General features: G+C 41.1%; 1 protein-coding gene across 1 annotated transcript in view; it reads right to left on the bottom strand.

The window, feature by feature from the left end:
• Window positions 1-18,277: 18,277 nt before the first annotated feature.
• Window positions 18,278-22,530, bottom strand: part of LOC149257439 (uncharacterized) — a 62,505-nt gene continuing 58,252 nt past the window's right edge. Inside the window, exon 3 of the mRNA XM_089414298.1 lies at window positions 18,278-19,038. Coding sequence (XP_089270424.1) covers window positions 18,658-19,038 — 381 coding nt within the window. The 3' untranslated portion in view covers window positions 18,278-18,657. The remainder of the gene's footprint in view (window positions 19,039-22,530) is intronic.

The following is a 22,530-nucleotide window of genomic DNA, read 5'->3' as shown; positions in this document are numbered from 1 at the left end:
GATCAAAAATTATTCAGTGCCTTGGAGGAGAAATACCTCAAGATGCACATAGAGATGGGTGACGACGGAAGGTATAGTGTTTCAGGTGTGGGCATGATTGCTTTTTAGAGGGAGCATGGATCTCCTCTCACCTTGACAGATGTGATGTATGTGCCTAGATTGAAGAAGAACTTGGTATCGGTCACGATGTTGGAGGACAAAGGCTATGATGTTGTCTTCAGTAAAGGAAAGGCGTTCCTAAGACACATAGCCAGGGGTCAGACCAAGAAAATAGGGATTCCGGTGAAGAATCTTTATAAACTAGAGGTAAATGATTGTGCAGCATTGAGTACAAAAGCAGAATTGGTGCAAATCCAAGACATTGGTGAGTTGTGGCACAGGCGGTTGGGCCATTTGCATCATGGGGCTTTTAAGATAATGTAGCGGATATCTACAGGACTTCCCAAAGGTAAACTTGAGCAAGTTGACACATGCAAAGGTTGTACCTTGGGAAAGTACACCAAGTCTTCCTTTCATGATCGAGACAGTGGAGCAGAGGCTATCTTAGAGCAAGTTCATAATGATTTGTGTGGACCATTCTCGACGGCATCCACAGCCAAGCAAAGGTATTATGTGATTTTCATTGATGACTATTCTCGTAAATGCTGGATTTATTTCATGCAGAAGGACCAAACTTTCACAAAGTTTCGTGAGTTCAAAGCTTTGGTCGAAAAAGAGACAGGGAAGAAGATCAAGGTCTTGAGAAGCGACAACGATGGAGAATATGTCTCTCAAGAGTTTAAGGACTTCTGTGCAGCGGAAGGAATTAAACGAGAGTTGACGGCACCTCATAACCCACAGCAGAATGGGGTGGCCGAGAAGAAGAACTAAACTATTGTAGGGGCAGCACAGGAAATGATGCATGACCAAGGCCTACCACTTCATTTGTGGGCTGAGGAATGCAACACAGCAGTCTATTTGCATAATAGAAGCTCGCATCACATACTTGGGATGAAGACACCAAAGGAAGCTTTCTCCATTAAGAGACTAGATGTGGGTCACTTCAGGATCTTTTGCTCATTGGTATATTGCCATGTGATAAAGGATGCATGGAAGAAGCTTGAGCCGACAGCAAAGTTGGGGATATTTGTGGGGTACACTGATACACCTCACAACTATCAGGTGTACTTTCCTACCAGTCAAAGGGCAGTCGTTCGCAGAGATCTCAAGTTTGATGAGCAGAAGGCCATGCGAGTTTCCCTTGAGAGGAAGCTCCAACTACAGGCTGTGGAGGAACTGTTGGTTCCTAAGGAGGAGGAGCCTCAGACTAATGCGGAGTAGCTGCATGCAGAGGTTCCATGAGTGGAGACATCCACTCAAGCAGAGTCTTCCAGAGATGGACGGAAGCGCACAAAAGAAGCTGACAGATTGTTGGACGATGCAAGAGAGAATGTGGGAGCACCACCTTCTGAGCACAGAGAGAGGAGGTCCCCTGAGAGATACACTGCATACATGGCCCTTGTTGGGAAATGTGTTGAGATCGGGCCATCTTCCTTTCAGGAAGCAGTGCAGCAGCAGATTTGGGTTTATGCTATGGTGAAGGAGTATGACTCCATAGTTTGTAACAGTGTTTGGGACATGGTTCCGAGACCGAAGAACAAGTCAATTGTGAGTTACCGTTGGCTTTACAAGGTAAAGCAAGCTGCTAATGGTAGTGTGGAGAAGCATAAGGCAAGATTTGTTGCCCATGGCTTTTCACAGGTCGAGAGGATCATGTTGTTGCAGTATATTTCAACAGAGGAGCAAGATGCTGACATTTTGACAAAGGCATTGTCAAAGTGTAAATTCGAGTTCCAGAGACAGGATCGGGGTGGTAGATAATCCCTTTCTTGTTGAGAGGGAGTGTTGAAATATGACAACAAAAATATTCCAATTTAATTTTCCCTTGAATTAAATTGTGAATTAAAATCGAATTTAGTCTTAACAGCTACTTGGAAATAATTAACTAACTTATTTTAAATTAAGTAGTTGGAGAAATTCAAGTTAGAAGTCTTTATGAAGTCATGAAAGAGTTATCCCTTAAATTAAGGAGATAAAATTGAGTTATATTTGAGTTGTAATTAGTTAACTCAGTTTACTGAGTTAATTCCGGTTAAATTAGTTCCAAAATGTTTGAGGAACTAATAGTGAGTTAACAGTCGGTTGATGCATTAATGCACTCAGCTGGTGCTACACCAGTTAACTGAAGATTCCCTCATCAGAAACTCATGCATGTCTATTCTGAGAAAGACCCAGTTGAGATTAATGTTCAAGGACAGTGTACTCTCAGTTGCATGTGTTTTCTCATGGATAAAACTCATGCATGCAGTCAAGGATTCATCCTTGAGGATTGCGCAATTTTGGAGGATTGGTTTTCCACTTGGTAAGGGAAAATCATCCACAAGGAATAGCGCAAGGAAATAGGAGCTTGGAGGGCAAAGAGGAAGGCTGAAGAGAAGCCAAGATTTCCTGTGAGCATCTGTGAGGATTGTACTGAGTGCTGGCTAGCTGTGAGAGCTAAGGCTTTGAATAATTCCTGTGTATTTCCACCGTGTATGATAATACAATAGTGTGGTGTTTTTCGCTGAGGCTTTCCCCAAAGTATTTTCATGTCTATAGTGCGATTGATTCTTCTTCTTCTGGTTATATTGTTCAACTCAATCTTTAAGCTTCCGCATATTGATAGTAGAAGTAGGTTATAGTATTCTGCTTTGATTTATATTGCATTATCGGGTTAACCTACCATCATATTTTCTACAGTGCACGAATGGTCGTTGATTCAGCGACTAGCTTCACTGTTGTTCCATTTTCTAAATCTTTCGTTCATTGTTTGCATGCACGATCAATCACCCCTGCTTACACTTAGTATCGCCATGCATTCACTATTACATTCGCTTTCAGTTGCTCGTGGGTGGTTCTGGGCAACCTTGGCTTGGACTCTGCTCCACCAAGACAGCGTTGCACAATCCTGAGAGGGAAGGCTCTGTCTTCCCCTCAGGAAATGCACATTTCTGCCTAGTGACTGTCCTCCATGCTTACTTTTCGCAATTTTGAGGGACAGTGACTATTGGCCTAGAAAATTGTGCAATGCAATCATTGAGCCTGCAACCATGGCGAGTTGAAAATGCACATTGCGCAATTCTAGCAGCCAGTCAGCCAGCCTGGATTGTGCATTGCACAATTCCAGAAGTCAGTGAGCCTCCCAGAGAGCCCAAACTGCCTTTTGTGTAGTTCTGGCAGCGAATCAGCGAGCCTCCCAAAATAAATTGTGCAATCCTTGCCAATCAATCCCCAGGCATGTTGCATGTCGCTCCTCAAGTTTGCTTTGGTTTTCGCTAACAGATTTCTCGTCGTTCATGTCGCTTTGTCTCCAGATCTTGTAAGTGTTCGTCCGCCTCTTAGCAGTTCAGGATCAATGGCCTCCAAGAGAGCAGGATCAAAGGACACTGACGGAAGTGCAATTGGAGTAGCAGTTGAGCGAGTGTCCGCAAGTCTACCGATCTATGAAGACACCAAGTTGATTGTAGACAAGGACATCAAGCTGAAATGGCAAGAGGTCAATGATGCATTTGCAGGCACATTTGGGGAAGACCTCGAAGACCGCCAAGTATATGTGAACATTCACAAGTCCAACTTGTACTGGATTGCATGCAGATACCCTGCGTTCCCGTGCGCGGACATGATACATTGGATCGTCTCGCACACTGATCCTGAGACGATGACATTGAGCAGTGTCAGTGGGACGGAGATTGCTACCTTCAGGGCACAGGATTATGATGAGATGTATCAGATGTCGGAGCCCGTGATCATCATGGAGACACCCTTCAGCTTACCCAACAGCAATGCCAACTCTAGAGACATTTTGAAGAACTGGGTAAAGGAGCCGGCTAAATTCAGGATGACACCCAACCAGATCTACAAGACAAAGATACTGCGGAAGGCATATCAATACTTGATCATCTTTGCATGTCGACTGTACAGCCAAGAAAGCATGGAAACCTTCCCACGGAGTTAGGTGATCGCGCTGGACCAACTGGCCAGAGAAGGCAAAGTATGCAACTGGTCCGGCATGTTGGCTCATCAGCTGAAGGAACAAGTAACAAGGGCTCGACAGCCGCCCAAAGGTATGCAAGCAGAGATCTACATGTCCGCCTACATCTTGGATGCAATTTGTGCCCGACAGGAGTTTCCGAGCTTGAAGTGGGCATGGACACTGGCGGAGACTGCTGTGAACACTTATTGTAAGATGTTGTCCGAAATGCAGCTTCAGAGGAGTTATCACACGGTTTTCCGATCATTTTGTCACCCCAATTTACAAGATGATATTCGAACAGGATCCACCGTGCATGTCGAAGGCAGCAATGGAGGCATTGTTAAACATAGTTGATTGGTATGCCTCACCATCTGGCACCTTCATACGGATGTACAGCGCATAGAAACCTCTGCATGTTCTACCGAAGCTTACCTTGGACATACTCGTCATGCAAAAAGTAGCATATCACATCTTGGTAGAATTGACAGCTAGGCTACACAGGAAGAAAAAGGCACCTCAGCCCGCTCTTCCATTGCGGATCGGGTTATACGAGATATGGAGTTTCAAGCATGCGGATGTCGAAGCAGAGCAAATGAAGAAGTATCCATTCGACCTCCGAAGTTACAATCTGTATGACCCGCATTGTCTTGTGAAAGATCATTGCGCAAGAGTACAGTTCAACTAGATCCACGGGGCATGTCATTGGGCGGAGGAGGACCCATGGAGATATTGTTACAACTCCTCCAGACTCAATGAACCGATCAGCCTCATTGTGGAATGGATAGCAAAGCAACGTGAAGCACCATCCCGGAGAGCACCAGAAGCAACAACAGCTACAAAGGTGAACATACCAGTGCGCAACAAGGGAAAGAGGACGATTGTCGATCGCATGGAGGAAGAGAAAAGCTACAAGTTCCGAGCAGATCCACTTGTAGAGAAAGCAGTTATGGCTATAGAGGCAAAGAGGCAATAGCACGACAAGCGAAACGAGTAAAGGCAGAGAAAGAAACGGACAATGGAGAAAACAGAGGAGTTGCATGAGTTGAAGGAGCAACTCCAGAAGGAATGGGAACTGTGCATACAAGAGAAGGAAGCACAACAAGAAGAGGTACAGCAAGAGGCGTGACTTGTGCAAAAGGATGAAACAGCGCTCGTACAGGTAGTGGACTCATCAAAACAGTTGGCATTAGGCAAACAGGGTGAACAATCGCAAGAGCAGGTCTTCGCTCAGGGGATAGAGCGAGCACTTGAACAAATGGACACGGATTTGGAGCAGCAGGATTTAGAGCAAGACATCGACCTCATGCCTCATCACTAAGAGGTCGACCCACGAGCATCACTGTATCCAGAAGATGAACAAGTCCCAAGCGACCAAGGAGACAATGAAATCCTTGGAGATCAACCGGAAGGAGAGATGCACAACATCTCATTCGACGAGTCTCAACATAGAGTTGTGCAATCTCACAGAGTGTCAACTTCGGAAGATCATACATCTCCTGCGTAGTATGAGGAACAAGTGATCGTCTCTGACGTGCGCAAACATCTAGCAGCATTGGCTAATACCTCTAGAGCATATGCTGAAGCCACTAGCTTGAGTGTTCACTTTCTTATAGCTAAGAACAAGCGAATGGATAAGGAGCTGCACACGGCCAAGCAAGGAGGAGAATTGGTTACAGCGTCCGCCCGAGCAGAATTGAAGAAGGCAATATTGGATGAAGTATTGTCCCTTGACACAATCATGCGAGCATTGTATTCCAAGTTTGGTACCATTCATAAGACAGTTGTCCATCTCAATGGATGGCAGCAGCGATGTGTTAAAAGAGCACGTATCTTGTCGAACATGCATGCTATTGTTGATTACATGCAAACATGGACAATGAGATACAAGGGAGCCCCACTTCACTTGCCTAATATGATGAAGCCCATAGTGGTCGAGCTGAAGGCACGCATCCAAAGTTAGATCCGGAACTACGAAGAGCTTCCGCAGCTCATCACTAGTCTACAGGCTTCCCATGCACATGTATTCAAGAGTATGGATGTTGTTGTGCATGCACATGCGATCCCATCTATTGGGACTCTCACCCAAGCGAAGACAAAGGCACAGGTCCGACTAGAGCTTGACTCATACTTTGACGAGTTGATGCGCATAGCCACCAGCCCAAACTTGTTGATCAGTGCAGACACCATGCACAAGTATGTTGTTGGTCCGATCGCGTTGAAGACAATGATGCGCATGCTATCAGACGAGTTGGACAGAGGAGCCGAAGCAGTGTACCTGGATGCTATGGAGGCAAGAGTCAGGTTTCAAAAAGATGTCACCTTAGAGCACACGGACATCATCGCAGACTACCGATCTTGGAATCAATCCGCTACTATCGACCACCGTGAGGATGTTGAAGAGTTGGTCTTCCAATAGTTGTTCGAGCCATAGTGATGTCTTGCATGGCCTGCTCAAGCCATTTTGTCTCACATGGGTACATGTGCATTGTAATGTAACATTTTGTCAAGTGTAAGTTCAAGTGTCGATAGTTGGATGAGACAGTCGTAAAGTAAATGAAGAGTCATGAGGGTAGATGAACTATCACAAAGGGGAATGTCAAGGGTCACCCCACTCTTTGCTATAAATAGTCCCTCATAATTCATTGTAAAGGTTTTTGGTCAGCCAAGCTTCAATAGGAGTATCTTAGAGAAAGCTTGGACAGTATTGTAATGCGCCTTGGCTTCTCCACTGCATAGAGCTAGTATATCTCTTTGGAAGAGCAAGGGATTGTGGTTGTAACATTCCACTATCAAAACTAGTGGTTGGACATGGATGTATTGTATGACTAGAACTTACACTTCTTAATATAACAGAGCTAGCATGTTTCATGCATATGTTGTATTGTATTCCAGCTATCTTGTTTACTCTAAATGATATATGTATTTGTTTTCATACGCATGCATGTATGGACTATTATGTATAAGCATGTATGAATTTTTCTGAAATGTGTTATTGGTTTACCCATCACTTTGGATTGCTTGCTAACTTGCTTTCCAGCTTGTGATGCATCTTCACTCGTGTGTTCGCTTCCAAGCCGCCTACTATTACAGGTTTCCAAGAGGCGCACTCACCTCACCCTCAGTGTGTTAGAACCTCTCATGCACCTTCCTTGACTTATTGCAATTGTCACACCCTTGCTACCAACACGGACATCTTACTTGCCTCTGGGCGAAACCGCGTCAAGGCATTACTGTACACCCCATTGGTGGGACTCCTACACCAAATAGTCTAAGGTCTAATTGGGACTTCTTACCGGGTAGATCCCCTGACATGTTAGCGGGTCCAGCGTCATCAACAAAATGAAAGGAAATAGAAAGTGCACTTGGATTCTACCTACCAAGATAAATACCTAAATTTGTAGCATGGAATGCTAGACAAGTTGTTAAGGAGATAAGGGAGCAATAACTCAAAGATTAAGAAGACTGAAAAAGGTATATTTTCCCAGTGATGGAAAACCATCTAAGTAGAGGAGTGTGATGGGCCCTTGAATTGTACATCTAAAGGCCAGTCCATAACCTCTAAAACCTAGGAATGCATGTACTTAACACCTTGATTATCGTGCATTTGTTAATTTACAGGTCATTCCTTATGTTGAAGTGTGTACCTACAAGATTTTTCCACACTAATGATTTTTATAACCTTTGGCAATGTTAACATCCTAATGTGGACAGGTTTTGAAGATCAACAAGTTCCTCTAGTAGCCCACCGACAACCTACCATGAAGATAAGGGCCTTGTCCCATCAACTGTCAATACCTACCTACAAGATCACTAGAAACTCAAGGATACCAGCAATTAAATGCAGGGTGGCTATGTAATAAGCCCTAGGTGGGAAATCACCATAATTTTGGGTGTTTTTGGAGGGAAACATAACGCTCCTATATAGGAGGTCGCTCCCTCACATTTTGTATAGAAAGAGGAGGGCTTGAGCTAGTAGTGACGATTGAGTTTTAGAGAAAAGGATATTGCTACTGTGCAGATTTTCAGATATTGCTACTATGCAGATTTTCAATTACCATATTTTCATTTCCTGTAATGACATTTTCCTGTTAATGAAAGAACAAGACCTTTTGCAAGTGTTGTGAGCTGATTTTGTTTGAGGATCATGAGTACTTTAGGGAGGGCCCGCCCACATGCACTCTAGAACCCTTGTTGTATATTATTTACCTTAGTTTTTTCATGTTTCTTCAAGATGTCATAATTTATGTTTACTGCACTGTAATGATATTTACATAATCCCATGTTCTTATAGATAGTTGTAGCTAGCATTTTTGAATTGTTGAGTATTCATCTTGGTTTCCATAAGCTATTATTAGTCTCACATGTATGACTGCACCTTTCCTTCACTTATTTGTTGGATTTAGATCATCTATAGGTTTTTTTGTAAAATTACATGACTTCTTGTAGAAATAAAAGATCTTCTATAGAACATACCTGAGAGTATTAATTTTGCTTGGTTCTTCATGATTTCATCTTGGTTATTGTGAATGATCTTAGTTAGCTAGTTGGCATAAGTGAATGGGGAATTGAGAATGTTGTTACAACTATAAGGTTTCCTGCAAGATTGTCTTGTTTTAGTTTGTTGAGTGGATTGTTTTACTTTGTTTTCCACATTAGTTTAGCATGGTTTTATTTGCAACATAGATTAGTTTCTTGAATGCCAATAATATAGTCTGAATTCTTGCAGTTTTACTTTCCAATACTTTCATTCATGTAGTTCTATTTTCCTTGATTTTCTGCAACTTTCATTTCTACGCTTAGATATTTTTTTGTCTCTTTCCTAGGTAAACCTAATGAAGTAACCACTAGTTGACATTGCCACTTTCTTTACCTGATCAAACAACCAAAATTTCATAGAATATTGTGCATCAAAAAGGAGAAAAAAAGATTGCATATATAGTGCACATCCCTTTTAAGTTTGCACGAACCCTAAGTTGACATATTAAAGTTGGGACCCTAAGGGAAACAACGTTGTTTCTCAATACTCAGGACCGTCAAGGATAATACAACAGAAAATATTAGACCTTGAAGGTGATTCGAAAGCATTACAAGAAATTGGCTAAACCCCATTAATGAAGTTGAGTTGTGTTGATAGGAAATCAATTGGTACAAAAAGGAGAATTTGTCTTAGAAACAATCATACTTCAAGTAAGATTAGGCTTTGAATCTTGTCTTCCAACAAAGTGAAGTCGACTAACTCAATAGAGAGATAGTGACTACTTGATTGAGAAAAACCATGTTAATTGACATAGTGACTTGGTGATTGAGAATGACCATGTTAATTGAGGTTGTTCGCAAAGCGAGCACTTCAACAAACCAAAAGAGACATAATTACACCTATGAGAGAAATCAGTTCAATGCTAAAGATGTTGATTCCAATAAACGGATAATTACTCATCTTTCGAAGTCTAATGAATCAAAGGAAGTCATTGGTTGAAGGATAATCAACTCTCATTGGATAAGTTTGAGGGAAAGCAATTATATCGTTAACAATCAATCAGCCAAGAAAGGAAGCAAATCAACTTGCCTCCCATTACTGTTCAGGGAAAACATTCCAAGTATTCCAAGCTATGTGGAAATGAATTTGTTAAGCAATCCTAACTATGTGGAAATGCATTTGTTAAGCAATCCTAACTATGTGGAAGTGAATGGCTCAAGTATTCCTAACTGAGAGGTCAACTAGGGTCGAGCCAAGTTTCAAGGTAAAGTCAAGTTGGCTCTCGTCAAGTTATTAAAGAGAATTTGTAATTCCCTTCTCAAATTGCTATTAGATTTTGCAAGCAAACAACCTGGCCACATGCATATAATTCATCAGTTATTTGTTGGGTAAATTTGTAATCCTTCATATTGATTGCAATCTCTTTGGGTGCAGGGCCATATGGAAAGATGGAAAGTGTTGTATTTTAAACATCAGTGACCAAATAGAGACCCTGAGCAAACGACTTTCATACAACTTGTGGGGGTTCCAAAAATGGAAGCGATGGAACCTTGTCCTTCCATAATACTCGAAGCAATGAAGCCTTCAAAGTGGCCCCGAAGATAGAGTAGACTTGTACACTATAAGCAAGCAAGCAACAAGGTAAGCCCTCACATAAACAAAGCAATAAAATTAGGATTGAACCCACACATTGAAACATCTTGGTGTCATAGCTTCTAGAACATTCAGAAATCTAGTTCAATGGAGTAGCAACATGCAAAGGAGTTGCACCAGAGACACTTCTCAGTGGCAGTATTTACCAATGTTACAAACATCCTAATTTCATCATGAAATTGCAATTTTTTGGCCTAGCTGGTGTTTGCTGATTTTTATCGATATTTTGGTGGTATCTTAATTTTGCCGATTTTTTACCAATATTGTCTCAATTTTTACTATTTTTTGGTTTTCTGGACCCTTGCTGATTTTATCCCAATGTTGATGTTTTCAACATTGATATTTACAGTCTGATTTTTATAGTCGTGATAGCTATTATGATGAGTAGTTTGGTATGTGTAGGTTTCGCCTAGAAAACCATGGGCTATTGGTTGGCATAATAGAAGCCTAGTAGTCATCAAAAGAGAGTTTAATGTTGTACTCAAGAATTCATCAAGAACAAAGGTCTAGTATCATTTATGAAGACAAAATTATCTATATAGCATTGAGAATAGAGACAGATTCCATTTATGCATCGTATCTATGTTGGTGAAGTGAGTGGGCTATAAAACCCTTGATTACAGATCATATTGGTATCACAGTGGTTGAACCCTTGACCATGATGTAGTTGCCATAACTTTGAAGAGCTTTGAAGAGACCGTAGAATCAACATGGGTAAAGCAAAAATAGAATGGATTGAATACTCAAGAACCATTGATGTTAACCTTCAAGAAGAGAAATGATATTTGAAGGAACGAGTCCAAAGGTTTAACCAGAGGATGGCAAAGATGGCTCTGCCAAACTATTTTCATTGCTAAAGAAGTTATTTGATGAATGCCAAGACTATATTGCTACAATTGTTGTAAATTGGGGCAAGAGAAGACATGTCAATCTAGTAAAGATACGCCATTCTTGCAATTATGGACATCACATTAAACATTGCACCACAAAGAGGCTTAAAAGACATGACATTGAAACCATGATATTGTTGAATTTCCACAACCTTGGGTCTATGTTAGAGTCTTAAAATCACCGACGCTACCAAACCAACCATAAACTACTTTGCACAGCAAAATAAAATAGCAGTAAATCACACATGCACAAAATATAGACAACTTTCTAATTTTTCAACCAACTTCGTTATATTAACAACATATAATACAACAGTCTAGGGCTATTATACCAAGGATAATGTCCCTTAGTGCAAGATACAAAATTGGGGCTTGGTGTCAGTCCGTCGACAACCCCTCAACAAGATACTCTGACCATCTAGTTGATGTAGACCTCCTCACAACTACCTTGGTCGTACCATGTACCTGCCCGGTCATGTGGCTCCTGATCTGCAGCTCTTGACTCTACCAATGCTCCAAATCCATCTGGCCACTGAATCTCGGTTATCCAATCTGCTCTCTAGTTGTGCCTTTGTCCATCAAGGCCATAACACATCAAGACTCTTGTCGAGTTGTTCACAGCTCCATTTGTAAACAACTCTCGATCTACCCACTGTTGCTCCTCAGCTACTCAGGGACATCAACCCACTATGCTCTCCCTGCACTGCACCTGATGAAGACCAACATAGGTGTTATAGATCTAATCTGAAAATATATGAAATTAATACCAATATACCCAATAACTGTAAATAATCACCAAAAATAACAAGATCTGAATATAGATAGAATGTTTCTCTTTCGTTATCAAAACCCTTAAGGTAGGGCAACACCATACATTCACTCCTTAAGAAAGGAGAACACTCCACTAGCCATATGCTTGTTCATACAATAATCCTTCACAATATTCCTTGACATGGAGTCTCTAGTCTCTATATAAGCCTCATACATACAATACCATGGGTCATTACCATGGTTCTCTCATACCATCGAACTAATAATATGGGCCCATTACATTATTACTAACTACTTGTGGTCCCTTACATGATATGGGTTAACCACCTTATTTATTACTATGGCCTATCCCATTATTACATTATTACCTTGGGTATCTCATATTATCCCCCCTAGGTATATAACATTCCACCCCCCTTAGCATGTTTCGTCCCCGACACATGGGAAGAACACAAATAATAAGATCTACTCAAAAAAGTAGTCCACTGGTACCATGCACGTGCATCTAGCCATCCAAGATAAAGGTGAACCTTCGATCTCGTTGATGCCTCGCTCGCTTGAGATGGAAGTTGACCGTGGTAGCTCCTCTGTGTTGATGTGTAGCAGGTGGATCTTCGCTCCTCTCGATCTGTCCTGCGGGGGTTGTTGTCCTTGTGGCTAATTGGTTGCCATCTTGATGGTTGTCTTGCAGGGTGATGTGGGTGATGATATGTTGAAGTTTTAACCCACGGTGTCTTTTTCTTTAATTCACCCTTTACTGGAGCCTGATTGTTATCTGGTGCATGTTGTGGTGCCTGTTGTGGTGTCTTATCTTCTAATATTACTTCAACCACTAAGCCCTCCTCTGATGTATCAGCACCTAGAACATCTTCTGCTTCAGCCTCCTTGGATTCTACCTGTTTATTAATGGAAATATCCTATAATGTAATTTTCTTCTTTTTATACCAGAGCTTCAGGAATTTCTCATGTACATTAATATTGATAGTACCCACTGATTCCATCCAAGGGTATCCCAAAACAACATCCATGTTATTCATCTCTGCAGTATAAAAATCACCATGCAACACATACTTATCCATAGAAATCTTCAAATCCTTGTACACTTGAACATCCTCATCATCCACTTGTGTGTTTTCAATGTGTTTTGCTGGAATTTGCAATTTTTTTGCCAAGTGGACATTTATGAGATTTTGCTTGCAACTCGAATTTATAGACACAATGACTTTCTCCTTCTGAATCAATCCATGAACCTGCAATAATGAGATACCAACAGAAAATAACCTTTTAGGTTCCTTGGTTTCCTTCTTTCTTGTAAAAATAAAATCTTTGCTAGGCTGTGTGTCTGTCTGTGTGAGCTTATCTACAAGATTAGCTTTACGGTCAAAGTGGTCTATAAAGCTTTTGTGAATGTGTCCCAAGTCAAGGGCCTTCGATAGCAACGTTGATGCCCTTGCCACCATTGCCTTCTTTCATTGTCTAAGTACATTTTTTCCACACTCAGCTGAGTCTCATCATCCATGATGTAATGCAATCTAAAAAATTTCTCCATTCGTGCTAGCCATTTGGCTGGATGAGAGCCATCAAATTTATACAAATCCCTTGAACTCTGATCTAGGCCCGCTATCACAAAAAAAAATTGCCGAAATTTTGAAATGGCCACAATTCCGTCAATATTGCTCAGAATCTCTATTATGACCTGTTTTTGGAAATAAAACAACCATTATGCATCTGCCCATGTGATAGAAATCATGATTCAGGCACTAGAATTTCAGATCTGCGCTGCAACTCTCCCGTAGTCACCCAAAAATTCTGATAAAAAAAACAAAAAAAAAAGAGCTGATTTTAAATCAGCGATATCTCCCTCATCCAGACTTCGATTCAACTGATTTTTTTTTTTAAATCGGGTATTTTTTCACAAAGAATTCAGATCTACAATCAGATTTTGTAGATCTTGCACCAGGACGTCCAGATCTGTGCCGCAAACTCGCTGCCTTGAAAATTTGTCTGCAACCCCCTGATTTTTAGATCTGCGATATCTCCTTCATCCGGACTCCGATTCGACCGATTTTTTTTTTGAAATAGAGTATTTTTTCACATAGAATCCAGATCTGCAATTAGATTTTGCAGATCTTGCACCAAAACATACAGATCTGATCTGCAAACTCGCCGCCCCCGAAATCCTGCTACAAACAAACAAAAAAAAATTCTCCACTTTTGCCCAAGAAAGAGCTCTAATACCACTTGTTATAGATCTAATCTGAAAATATATGAAAGTAATACCAATATACCCAATAACAACAAATAATCACCAAAAATAACAAGATCTGAATATAGATAGAATGCTTCTCTTTCTTTATCAAAACGCTTAAGGTAGGGCAACACCATACATTCACTCCTTAAGGAAGGAGAACACTCCACAAGCCATATGCTTGTTCATACAATAATCCTTCACAATATTCCTTGACATGGAGTCTCTAGCCTCTATATAGGCCTCATACATACAATACCATGGGTCATTACCATGGTTATCTCATACCATCAAACTAATACTATGGGCCCATTACATTATTACTAATTACTTGTGGTCCCTTACATGATATGGGTTAACCACATTATTTATTACTATGGCCCATCCCATTATTGCATTATTACCTTGGGTACCTCCCTTGGTATCCCATATTATCCCCCCTAGGTATATAACAATAAAGCTCGGAGGGCTGCCACCTATCACTGCAAGATGACCATCTCCCACAATGAACACAGGCTAGGAGGATTGCCCATCATCTGCTGTAGAAGTCCTTCTCCACACACAAATCTCGGGCTCCACAACTGCTCCTCTGGTTCATCAACCCTTGAGTTCAATAATTACCTCTCTCACAACTACCTTTGTCCATCAAGGTGTTGCTCACCAAGCTCCAACTTTGACACTATCACAATGTCCTCCAGCAGCCCATAAAAAACCAATCTTGTCCACACTTAGTCTTCTCTCACGTTGCCCTCCAACAGTCCACGAGAGACCAAGTCCACGATGTAGCATCTGCACCTAGTTAGGGCATCCCCACACTTGAGAGACCCTTACACGTCTGCCCACAGACTTCTCCAATCACCCCTTTGCTTCGGCAATAGAGGAGCTATTGCAAAAATCTAGGCATATCAATTTGTCCTCACCTAGGACACCATCAATCCATCATACATGGGTCCATATGCAACACACCTTGTTGTTGTCCTATTTCCTTCCAATCTGATGTCCCTGTTGTCACCTTGGCTGCTTAGTAGGCCTCCCAATTATCCACGTGGACTCCTCCAAACAACTCCTAAGGCCTCCTACAAGCATCCCACAAACTGACCCAAGCAATGGTCAACACTTTGACCCAATGCACAACAATCTTCTGCTGCAAGTCTGTTTCTCAATCAATGTGGAATTTGTCACTAGTGTAGGGCATCTAATCACCAAATCTGCCCCTCCTTGACTTCCACAAGTTGCCTTTAACTGTTCCAAATACTAGTCACATCTTGACCCAACATCCCTCCAAAAACATTGTTGTAATGATGTTTGACTTCATTGTTATGACAGTTCTGGTTAGGGCATGTGTTGCAGCCCTAACTCCACCTAACAGTCAGCAAACAAGCCCTTTCAGGGTTGCGACATACCTTAAGAAGGCACCTCCTTTACCACGCTGCCTTTTTTAGGGCCTAGTCTACCCTTGACAGCCCTTACACAGCCCTTGACTATGTGCTAAGGCCTGCGGCCTAGCACAACAATCCTCCTGTAGCACCGGCCCCCTCCAAACAATGCCCAAACACCTTACAAACGGAAGTGTTTTGCTCCTTAGGAACTCAGCCTAGCTACCTGCAACCTCGGCCCTTGAAACAACAATAAATTATCCTCACATTAGTGTTACTCACCTCAGCTCCTTGGCCTCCTGTAGCAGACTTCGGACCCTTTACTTCCACGTTGTCCAAGACTCCTTTCTTGCTGCGGCTAGGCTTCCTATCTCATCCAAATTTCAGAGCTCCTTCTTGAGAAGACGTTGCACTCTTGGATGCCTAACCAATGAGCCTTTGTCCTCCTTTTATACGCATAAATAGGGGCTCAACGTCTCATTTGAAGTGACACTTCTTTTGGACTGTGTTTACATCAAGTTGACCTACTTGACAACCAAATTAATTTGTCAACTTCAAAAATCAATATCTCTCTAACGACAACTCAGATTCAGACGATTTTCATCGCGTTGGATCCGTCTTTCCAAGCACTATCATCCTCATCCATCACATGTCGTAAAGTCATCAATGTTTTGTCCAAAATCTCGATTGAGTGCCTAAACCCCATACTTGGGTTCCAAGCCCACAAGCTGCCCTTGTGACGCTTTTCTCTCCAAATTCTGAACCTTAGGGCTTGGAGTACCTCCCAAGCTACACAAAAATCAACTAATACCACATCAAGGGAGGATGCTATTGCATCAACTCAAGGACTTACACCCCATAGGGAGAGAAGTTCGATTAGCCATGGTTATTTTCATTCAGCTCTTAGTCTTTTTCATATTTGCAATGTTGAAGTATGGAACTCTACAATATCAACGGTTAAAAAATTTGGGTTAAAAACCCATTTCTACGCAATTATCCATCGTCATTTATACTAAACATTTCAACGAAGTCAAGGTCAGAATCTTGGGGCAAAAGAACGAGTGTAACTACCAACCTATCATCCACCATCACTTATATTGAGACCTTTCAACGAAGACGTGGGAGTGTCTGCTGTATATACTAAAGAATGTATGTTTATCTTTCTCTAAATTTAGGGAGGTTGCCCCATGTACCATGAGCAGGGAGCTATTTAAAGCCTCTCCTGCTCATTCGACCTGATCAAGGCAGCTCCAGCATTCAGAGGGTCAGCATCATCACTGGGCCAGAATAGCTGTAAGGGTAAGAAGGGTACAGAAGCATACTTGTGCCCCCTGGGACAGGTTCAGTAATACAAGTAGTTCGATACACCAGCACTTCCCGTTTTGAATGGGAAGTGACCACCAGAGCTAGCAATTTATGGCTTGGAACCAATCACCAGTGTCCTGGATCCTGTTGTTACTTGTTGGAAGCCAACCCAGAATGACCCTGATGATCCACCACACACTGTTGAGCTTCTCCCTTTAACAACCTCGTGATTTATGTTGTGTTTACTCTCAGGCGTCAGGTCATTTGTTTATGATGTATTGTGGACATTCTATGGAGTATTATGCTATGCTTATGCAAAAAGGACTGATCTTAGGTTAACTAGCAGTTTTGGTTTCTAACCTGCCCTGTTTTTGAGCTTAGTGGTCGTGCAAGCCACATTTGCAGCGCACTTTTTAAAATGCACATGTACAGCTCTGGTTGAACTTTATATTCATAATTATAAGAAGCATGTATCAGAAAGAACCACTTTGAGAAGGTCCGTGGAATTTCACAGATGTAATATAGAAGACTCAACATTAGATAAAAGCATTATTCTATAGAACTACAAATGTAGAACTACATGCCCACCCATTAAAGTTAATTCCTATACTTAAATTGGGTTTCATAAACTTCAGTAACCCAACTTTCTGCTAATTGAAATAAAATACGGTAAAACATTTCGTTGAATTTGGGAACATGACAGATGGTTTATCCCCTAGGATTGTCTTGTTCAATGCTTCAGCCAAGATTAGGTAACTATGCCATATTAGATTTGTTTTCTAGTAGACTTTTCCTCTTTATGATGATCACTGTTCTGGCTCTCCACAAATTCAAATTCAAAACATGCAAATAGTATGTCAAACTCTGCGAGAAGTACAAAACACAATTCCAAACATTATAACAATAAATTCAGTGTAATTCAAATTCTCTAATAGCAGCTCTGGATGAGATCAACACCTTGCCATGCTTAATGCACCTTTTTTCCCCATACTGTAAGCCATTAGCCATCATCACTCCTTTTAAAACCCCTTGAAAAGGATGTGATTGATTTAAAGACATGCTGTAAAATAGATTAGGTTCCTGTAATACGTTCCTGAATGAAGATAGTGCAATAGCATGATCCTCTATTTCGGTAGATTTCACATGCTGACAAATTGCACTTGTATCCAAACAACACAATTAAAAGAAACAAATGCAAGAATATGAGCAAATTGTTGGACTGTAGAACAGGGCAGCAATTACAAATGTAGACAAGAGGGAATACTTTTCCCTTTCCATCTTTTTTCCACTGCTATCATGCAAAAAATCATTTCCTTCACGAGATGGAAATTAAGTCAAGACTCATGAGCCAATGGTATGAGAATATCTTGTCATGCTTAATGCACTTTTCTTTTCCATCCTGTTAAGCCATGAGATATCATTGCTCCGTTTGCAACCCCTTTAAGGATGTGATTGATTTTTAAACATGCTGTAAAATAGATTTGGTTTCTGTAATATGCCCCTGAATGAAGTTAGTGTAATAGCATGATCATATATTTCAATAGATTTTGCATAATGACAAATAGCACTCGTATCCAAACAATAAGATTGAAGAATACAAATATAAGCAGATATGAGCTAATTGTTGAACTATAAAGCAGAACAGCAATTACAACATACAAGATAGAGAACATCTGAATAATAGGGAACAAAACAAACTTGTATACTGTTCCCTTTCCACCTTTTTCCCTGTTATCTTGCAAAAAATCATTTCCTTCACAAAAAGGTAACTGGGTCAAGAGCCAATGGTATGAGAAAATGTGGATTACCATTTCCATCCCATGTAATGATGTCAAGATCACAATGCCCAACTCCATAAAATCAGAAGGATAACATATTTGGAACCTCTAATCCTTGTCATCACTCCTTTCTCTACTCACTGAATCTGGCTTCTTATCTTTCCGGTTCTTAGACTTTTTCATCTTCATTCGCCGCTTCTTTTCATTCATGCCAACCCAAGTATAGTCACTCGGTATGTGAAAAGGTTCCAAATCACCATCCAAGCAATCCTCCAGGCACATAGCTTCATTCACTGGCTCACTTTGAGAACCCCTAAGCCAAGACATCCAAGAGCTCGAGGATTTTGGAGCATCAACATCTTTCCCTTTGGCATCTTGGAAAAATTCAGGACTTGAAACCGGTGTTGCAAATTCTTCTGAAGATTGCAGTTCCTCAAATTTGCTGAATGTTACAACAACTCTAATTGTAGGAACAACTGGAATTGCTACCTGCAAATTCAGGCCCAAGGAGATGTTAAAAATTTGAGCAGCAATTGTCATGCTAATGATAACATTATAGATGAGAGCACTTCAGATGAAATGCTTTCCCACTATTTAGACCCATTGTGACCTGCCAGATAAATATTTTTTGTGCTTAGATATTGTAATTGTTTAAAGAAGAAAATATCATTGCTAAACTTGGAAGAAATTGGCTACAATAAGAAACAAGTACACTCAGTGATAGAGGGCCAAAAAAAGGCACATTATATAAACCATGCTTAACTTTAGTTCAAAATAACAACAAATATAGAAATACTCAAGCAAAACAATGAATTAGTTTTGGGGTGAAGGTGATCTTTGCATAAAGTATTATTGTGCCCCCGGCATTAAGTATGGTCCACTATGACGCATCCATGGTTATTGTACCTAATGATTGTTTGATGTTCACTTGATCTTGAGAGGGTTTTGTCAGGTGGTTTTCATCACAGCAGCAAAGGCCTCTTGATATGATTGCCCTACTTTCTCAGCAACACAGCAGAGGTCATTTTACTCATTGCAAAGAGAGAGCATGACCTTGTTGATGCAGTGTTGCCTGTTCAGAGCAGAGCATTGGGCTACTTGATGACCCCACATGATGCTTGACACTCCAATGGACCCCCAGATGCTGCATCGAGCCCATGAAGCTTTGTGTTAGAGATATTGATGATGTGCCCAATGGACCCACGATGCCCTCAGGCTGGCCTTGACATTGTTTGATGGGCATCACTTGTTCTAGAGCCAGGATGATAATGGTCATTTTTATGATGACAAGGGAGGTCTTTCACATCACTTTGGAGCCCCAATACTTGAGTTCGAGAGTGCCACACCACCCCTCTTCCCCTTTGCAGGATGACGTTCTGCACCAATGAGATGATGTCTTAGTAAAGAAACACTTTGGAGGCATGCCCATGATTGGGAGATACATCTTAGTATGGTAGACTCAAGGCCTACATGGCACCTCTTTCTGGCATTTAGAGCTCATTTGGAAGATGATGTCATGGTTAGGAAGATTTTGTCCCATACATGTAGGCATTTATGCCATTTTTGTTATGTTATTGAGCTATGAGGTTGGCTTGTGTTGATTTTTGGGTAGCATCAAATGTGTTCTAGCTCCCAGATTTTGTGGAGGGGCTAGAACACATGAGATCTCCAAGACCCAGAAATTGTTTGGTGAAATTCCACCCGGATTGTATTTTATTAAAATAATTAATATTTTTAATGGGGTTCCTAAGTCTAAACTTAGGAAAATTAAAATATTAATGGGTATTAATGAAAATATGGGTGAGAAGCTTCTAAGAGATGAGCATCAAGTCTAATTTAATCTTAGCCGTTGATTAGAGATTAGATCACGGTCGTTGATATCTCAACAGGAAAAATATAAATGAAGGCTTGAGAGTCATTTGGAGACACACCGAGCAAATACTCAATAACCCGAGGGAAATAGATTCTCAAGGAGTAAGAGTTCGATTTCAGAGGGAGAGTTGCAAGGTGAAGGAAGAGGGGGGTATCAGCATCAATCGGAGATTGAGGAGGAGGGGACGCAGTGCATCAAAGGGACAGTGCAGCAAGGGACGCAATCCGCACGCAGTCCTCATGCAAAGATGACGCAGAGGTGATGTAGTGGAGGCTGGAGGGTCTCTTGGGTGTCAGAATTTCTCCAAAGGGTGGAGGAAAATTATCTTAAGTGATTTCTCAGAGGTTTCTCTATGTTCTGCAAATCATTCCTTATAAAGAGATTGTTGCTAAAGAATAATAAATAAACCCCCATCTGCTGCACCGGTTTTCCCACATTGAGTTTTTTCGAGGACTATTGTCCAAAAATAATTGTGTTGATGCGATTGATTCGTGTGCTTGTATTTCACTATTCTTTTATCTATGCTATTATGTGACAATTGCAATAAAATTTACTTTGATGTTTACTGAAGGGTTTTGTAAATACCTTATTGTGGAAAATAAGTAGGAGAAATAAATTAGTTACTGCAGTAGAATTTCGTGTTAGAAATTTTCACATGGTATCAAAGCAGAGATCGGGCAAACAGGGTTAGAGAATCTGCAATGAGTCACGAACACGATGTTGGAGCAGCAACTCAAAAGGACTCACGCAGTTCTCCTAGGAAACAGGAAAGCACGAAAAATATAATGGATCAAGACAATTCTATGTTAACTTCCAGACTGGAAGAAGAAGTCGCTTACTTGGCAAGTTCTGCTTCTTCTGACATTTGGTATATTGATAATGGAGCTTCTGCGCACATGACAAGAATACGAGAATGTTTCCCGAGCTATCAAGAAGAACAGATGAACTTCCAAATCACCGTGGGAAATAAGTCAAAATGTACCCCCGTAGGAAGAGGTACTGTAGTTTTTCAAACATACGTAGGGGATTGGCTTCGAGCTACCAATGTGCGACATGTGCCTGGATTGGCGATGAACTTACTCTCTGTATCTCAGTTACAAAACAAGGGCTATGATGTTTACTTCATTGGGAAGAAAGTATATGTCAAACATCCGAGTTGGAAGAAGAAGGCCCAAATTGGAGTCAAAAGTAACAGACTGTATAAGTTACAGCTAGAATCTCCAATGGCACTGATAGGCAATCGTGGTTAAAAAGATTTGAATGAACTATGGCACAGAAGGATGGGGCACTTACACCATGGGGCTCTAAGAATTCTCAAAAGAACCATCATAGGAGTTCCATAATTAAGTACCAAACGAGACGATGTATGTAGAGGTTGCTGACTGGGCAAGTACACCAAAGCAGCGTATTCCAGAAGTAACACAGTAGGGAAAACAGTGTTTTGGGGTTGATACACTCAGATCTCTGTGGACCCATGTCCACAAAAGCTCTTGTGGTGTCGAATACTTCGTCACCTTCATTGATGACAATTCCAGGAAGACTTAGGTCTACTTTCTAAAAACCAAGGATGAGGTCTTTGATCAATTCAAAGAGCTTAAATCTCTAGTTGAGAATCTGACAGGGAAGAGGATAAAAGTGTTGCGCTCAGACAATGGTGGAGAATACATTGATAAGGACTTCACTGATTTTTGTGCAAGGGAAGGCATCAGAAGGGAATGGACAGCTCCATATAATTCGGAACAGAATGGAGTAGCAGAGAGGAAGAACAGAACTATTGTTGAAGCAGCAAGGGCAATGTTGTATGATCAGGATATGCCCAAATTTCTATGGGCAGGAGCATGCAGCACAGCAGCATATGTTCAGAATAGGACTCCTAACAGGGCATTAGGTAAGATTACAACGGAGAGTGTCTTCACCGGCAAGAAGCCTAAAGTGAGTCATTCCAGAAATGATGGGAGTTTGGCATACTACCATATACCCGAATAAAAGAGGAAGAAATTGGATCAAACTGCAGAAAAAAGGATATCTTGTGAGATATAGTGAGAATGCTAAGGCATATAGAATCTACCTTCTGGGAAACAGAAAGATCGTAGTACGAAAGGATGTAA

Source organism: Pinus tabuliformis, chromosome 6, assembly GCF_031772625.1.
Source record: "Pinus tabuliformis cultivar Carrire ecotype Pingquan chromosome 6, CPIR1, whole genome shotgun sequence".
Classification (NCBI taxonomy): domain Eukaryota; kingdom Viridiplantae; phylum Streptophyta; class Pinopsida; order Pinales; family Pinaceae; genus Pinus; species Pinus tabuliformis.
The sequence above is the reverse complement of the archived record's forward strand: the minus strand, read 5'-3'. Positions and strand labels throughout refer to the sequence as shown.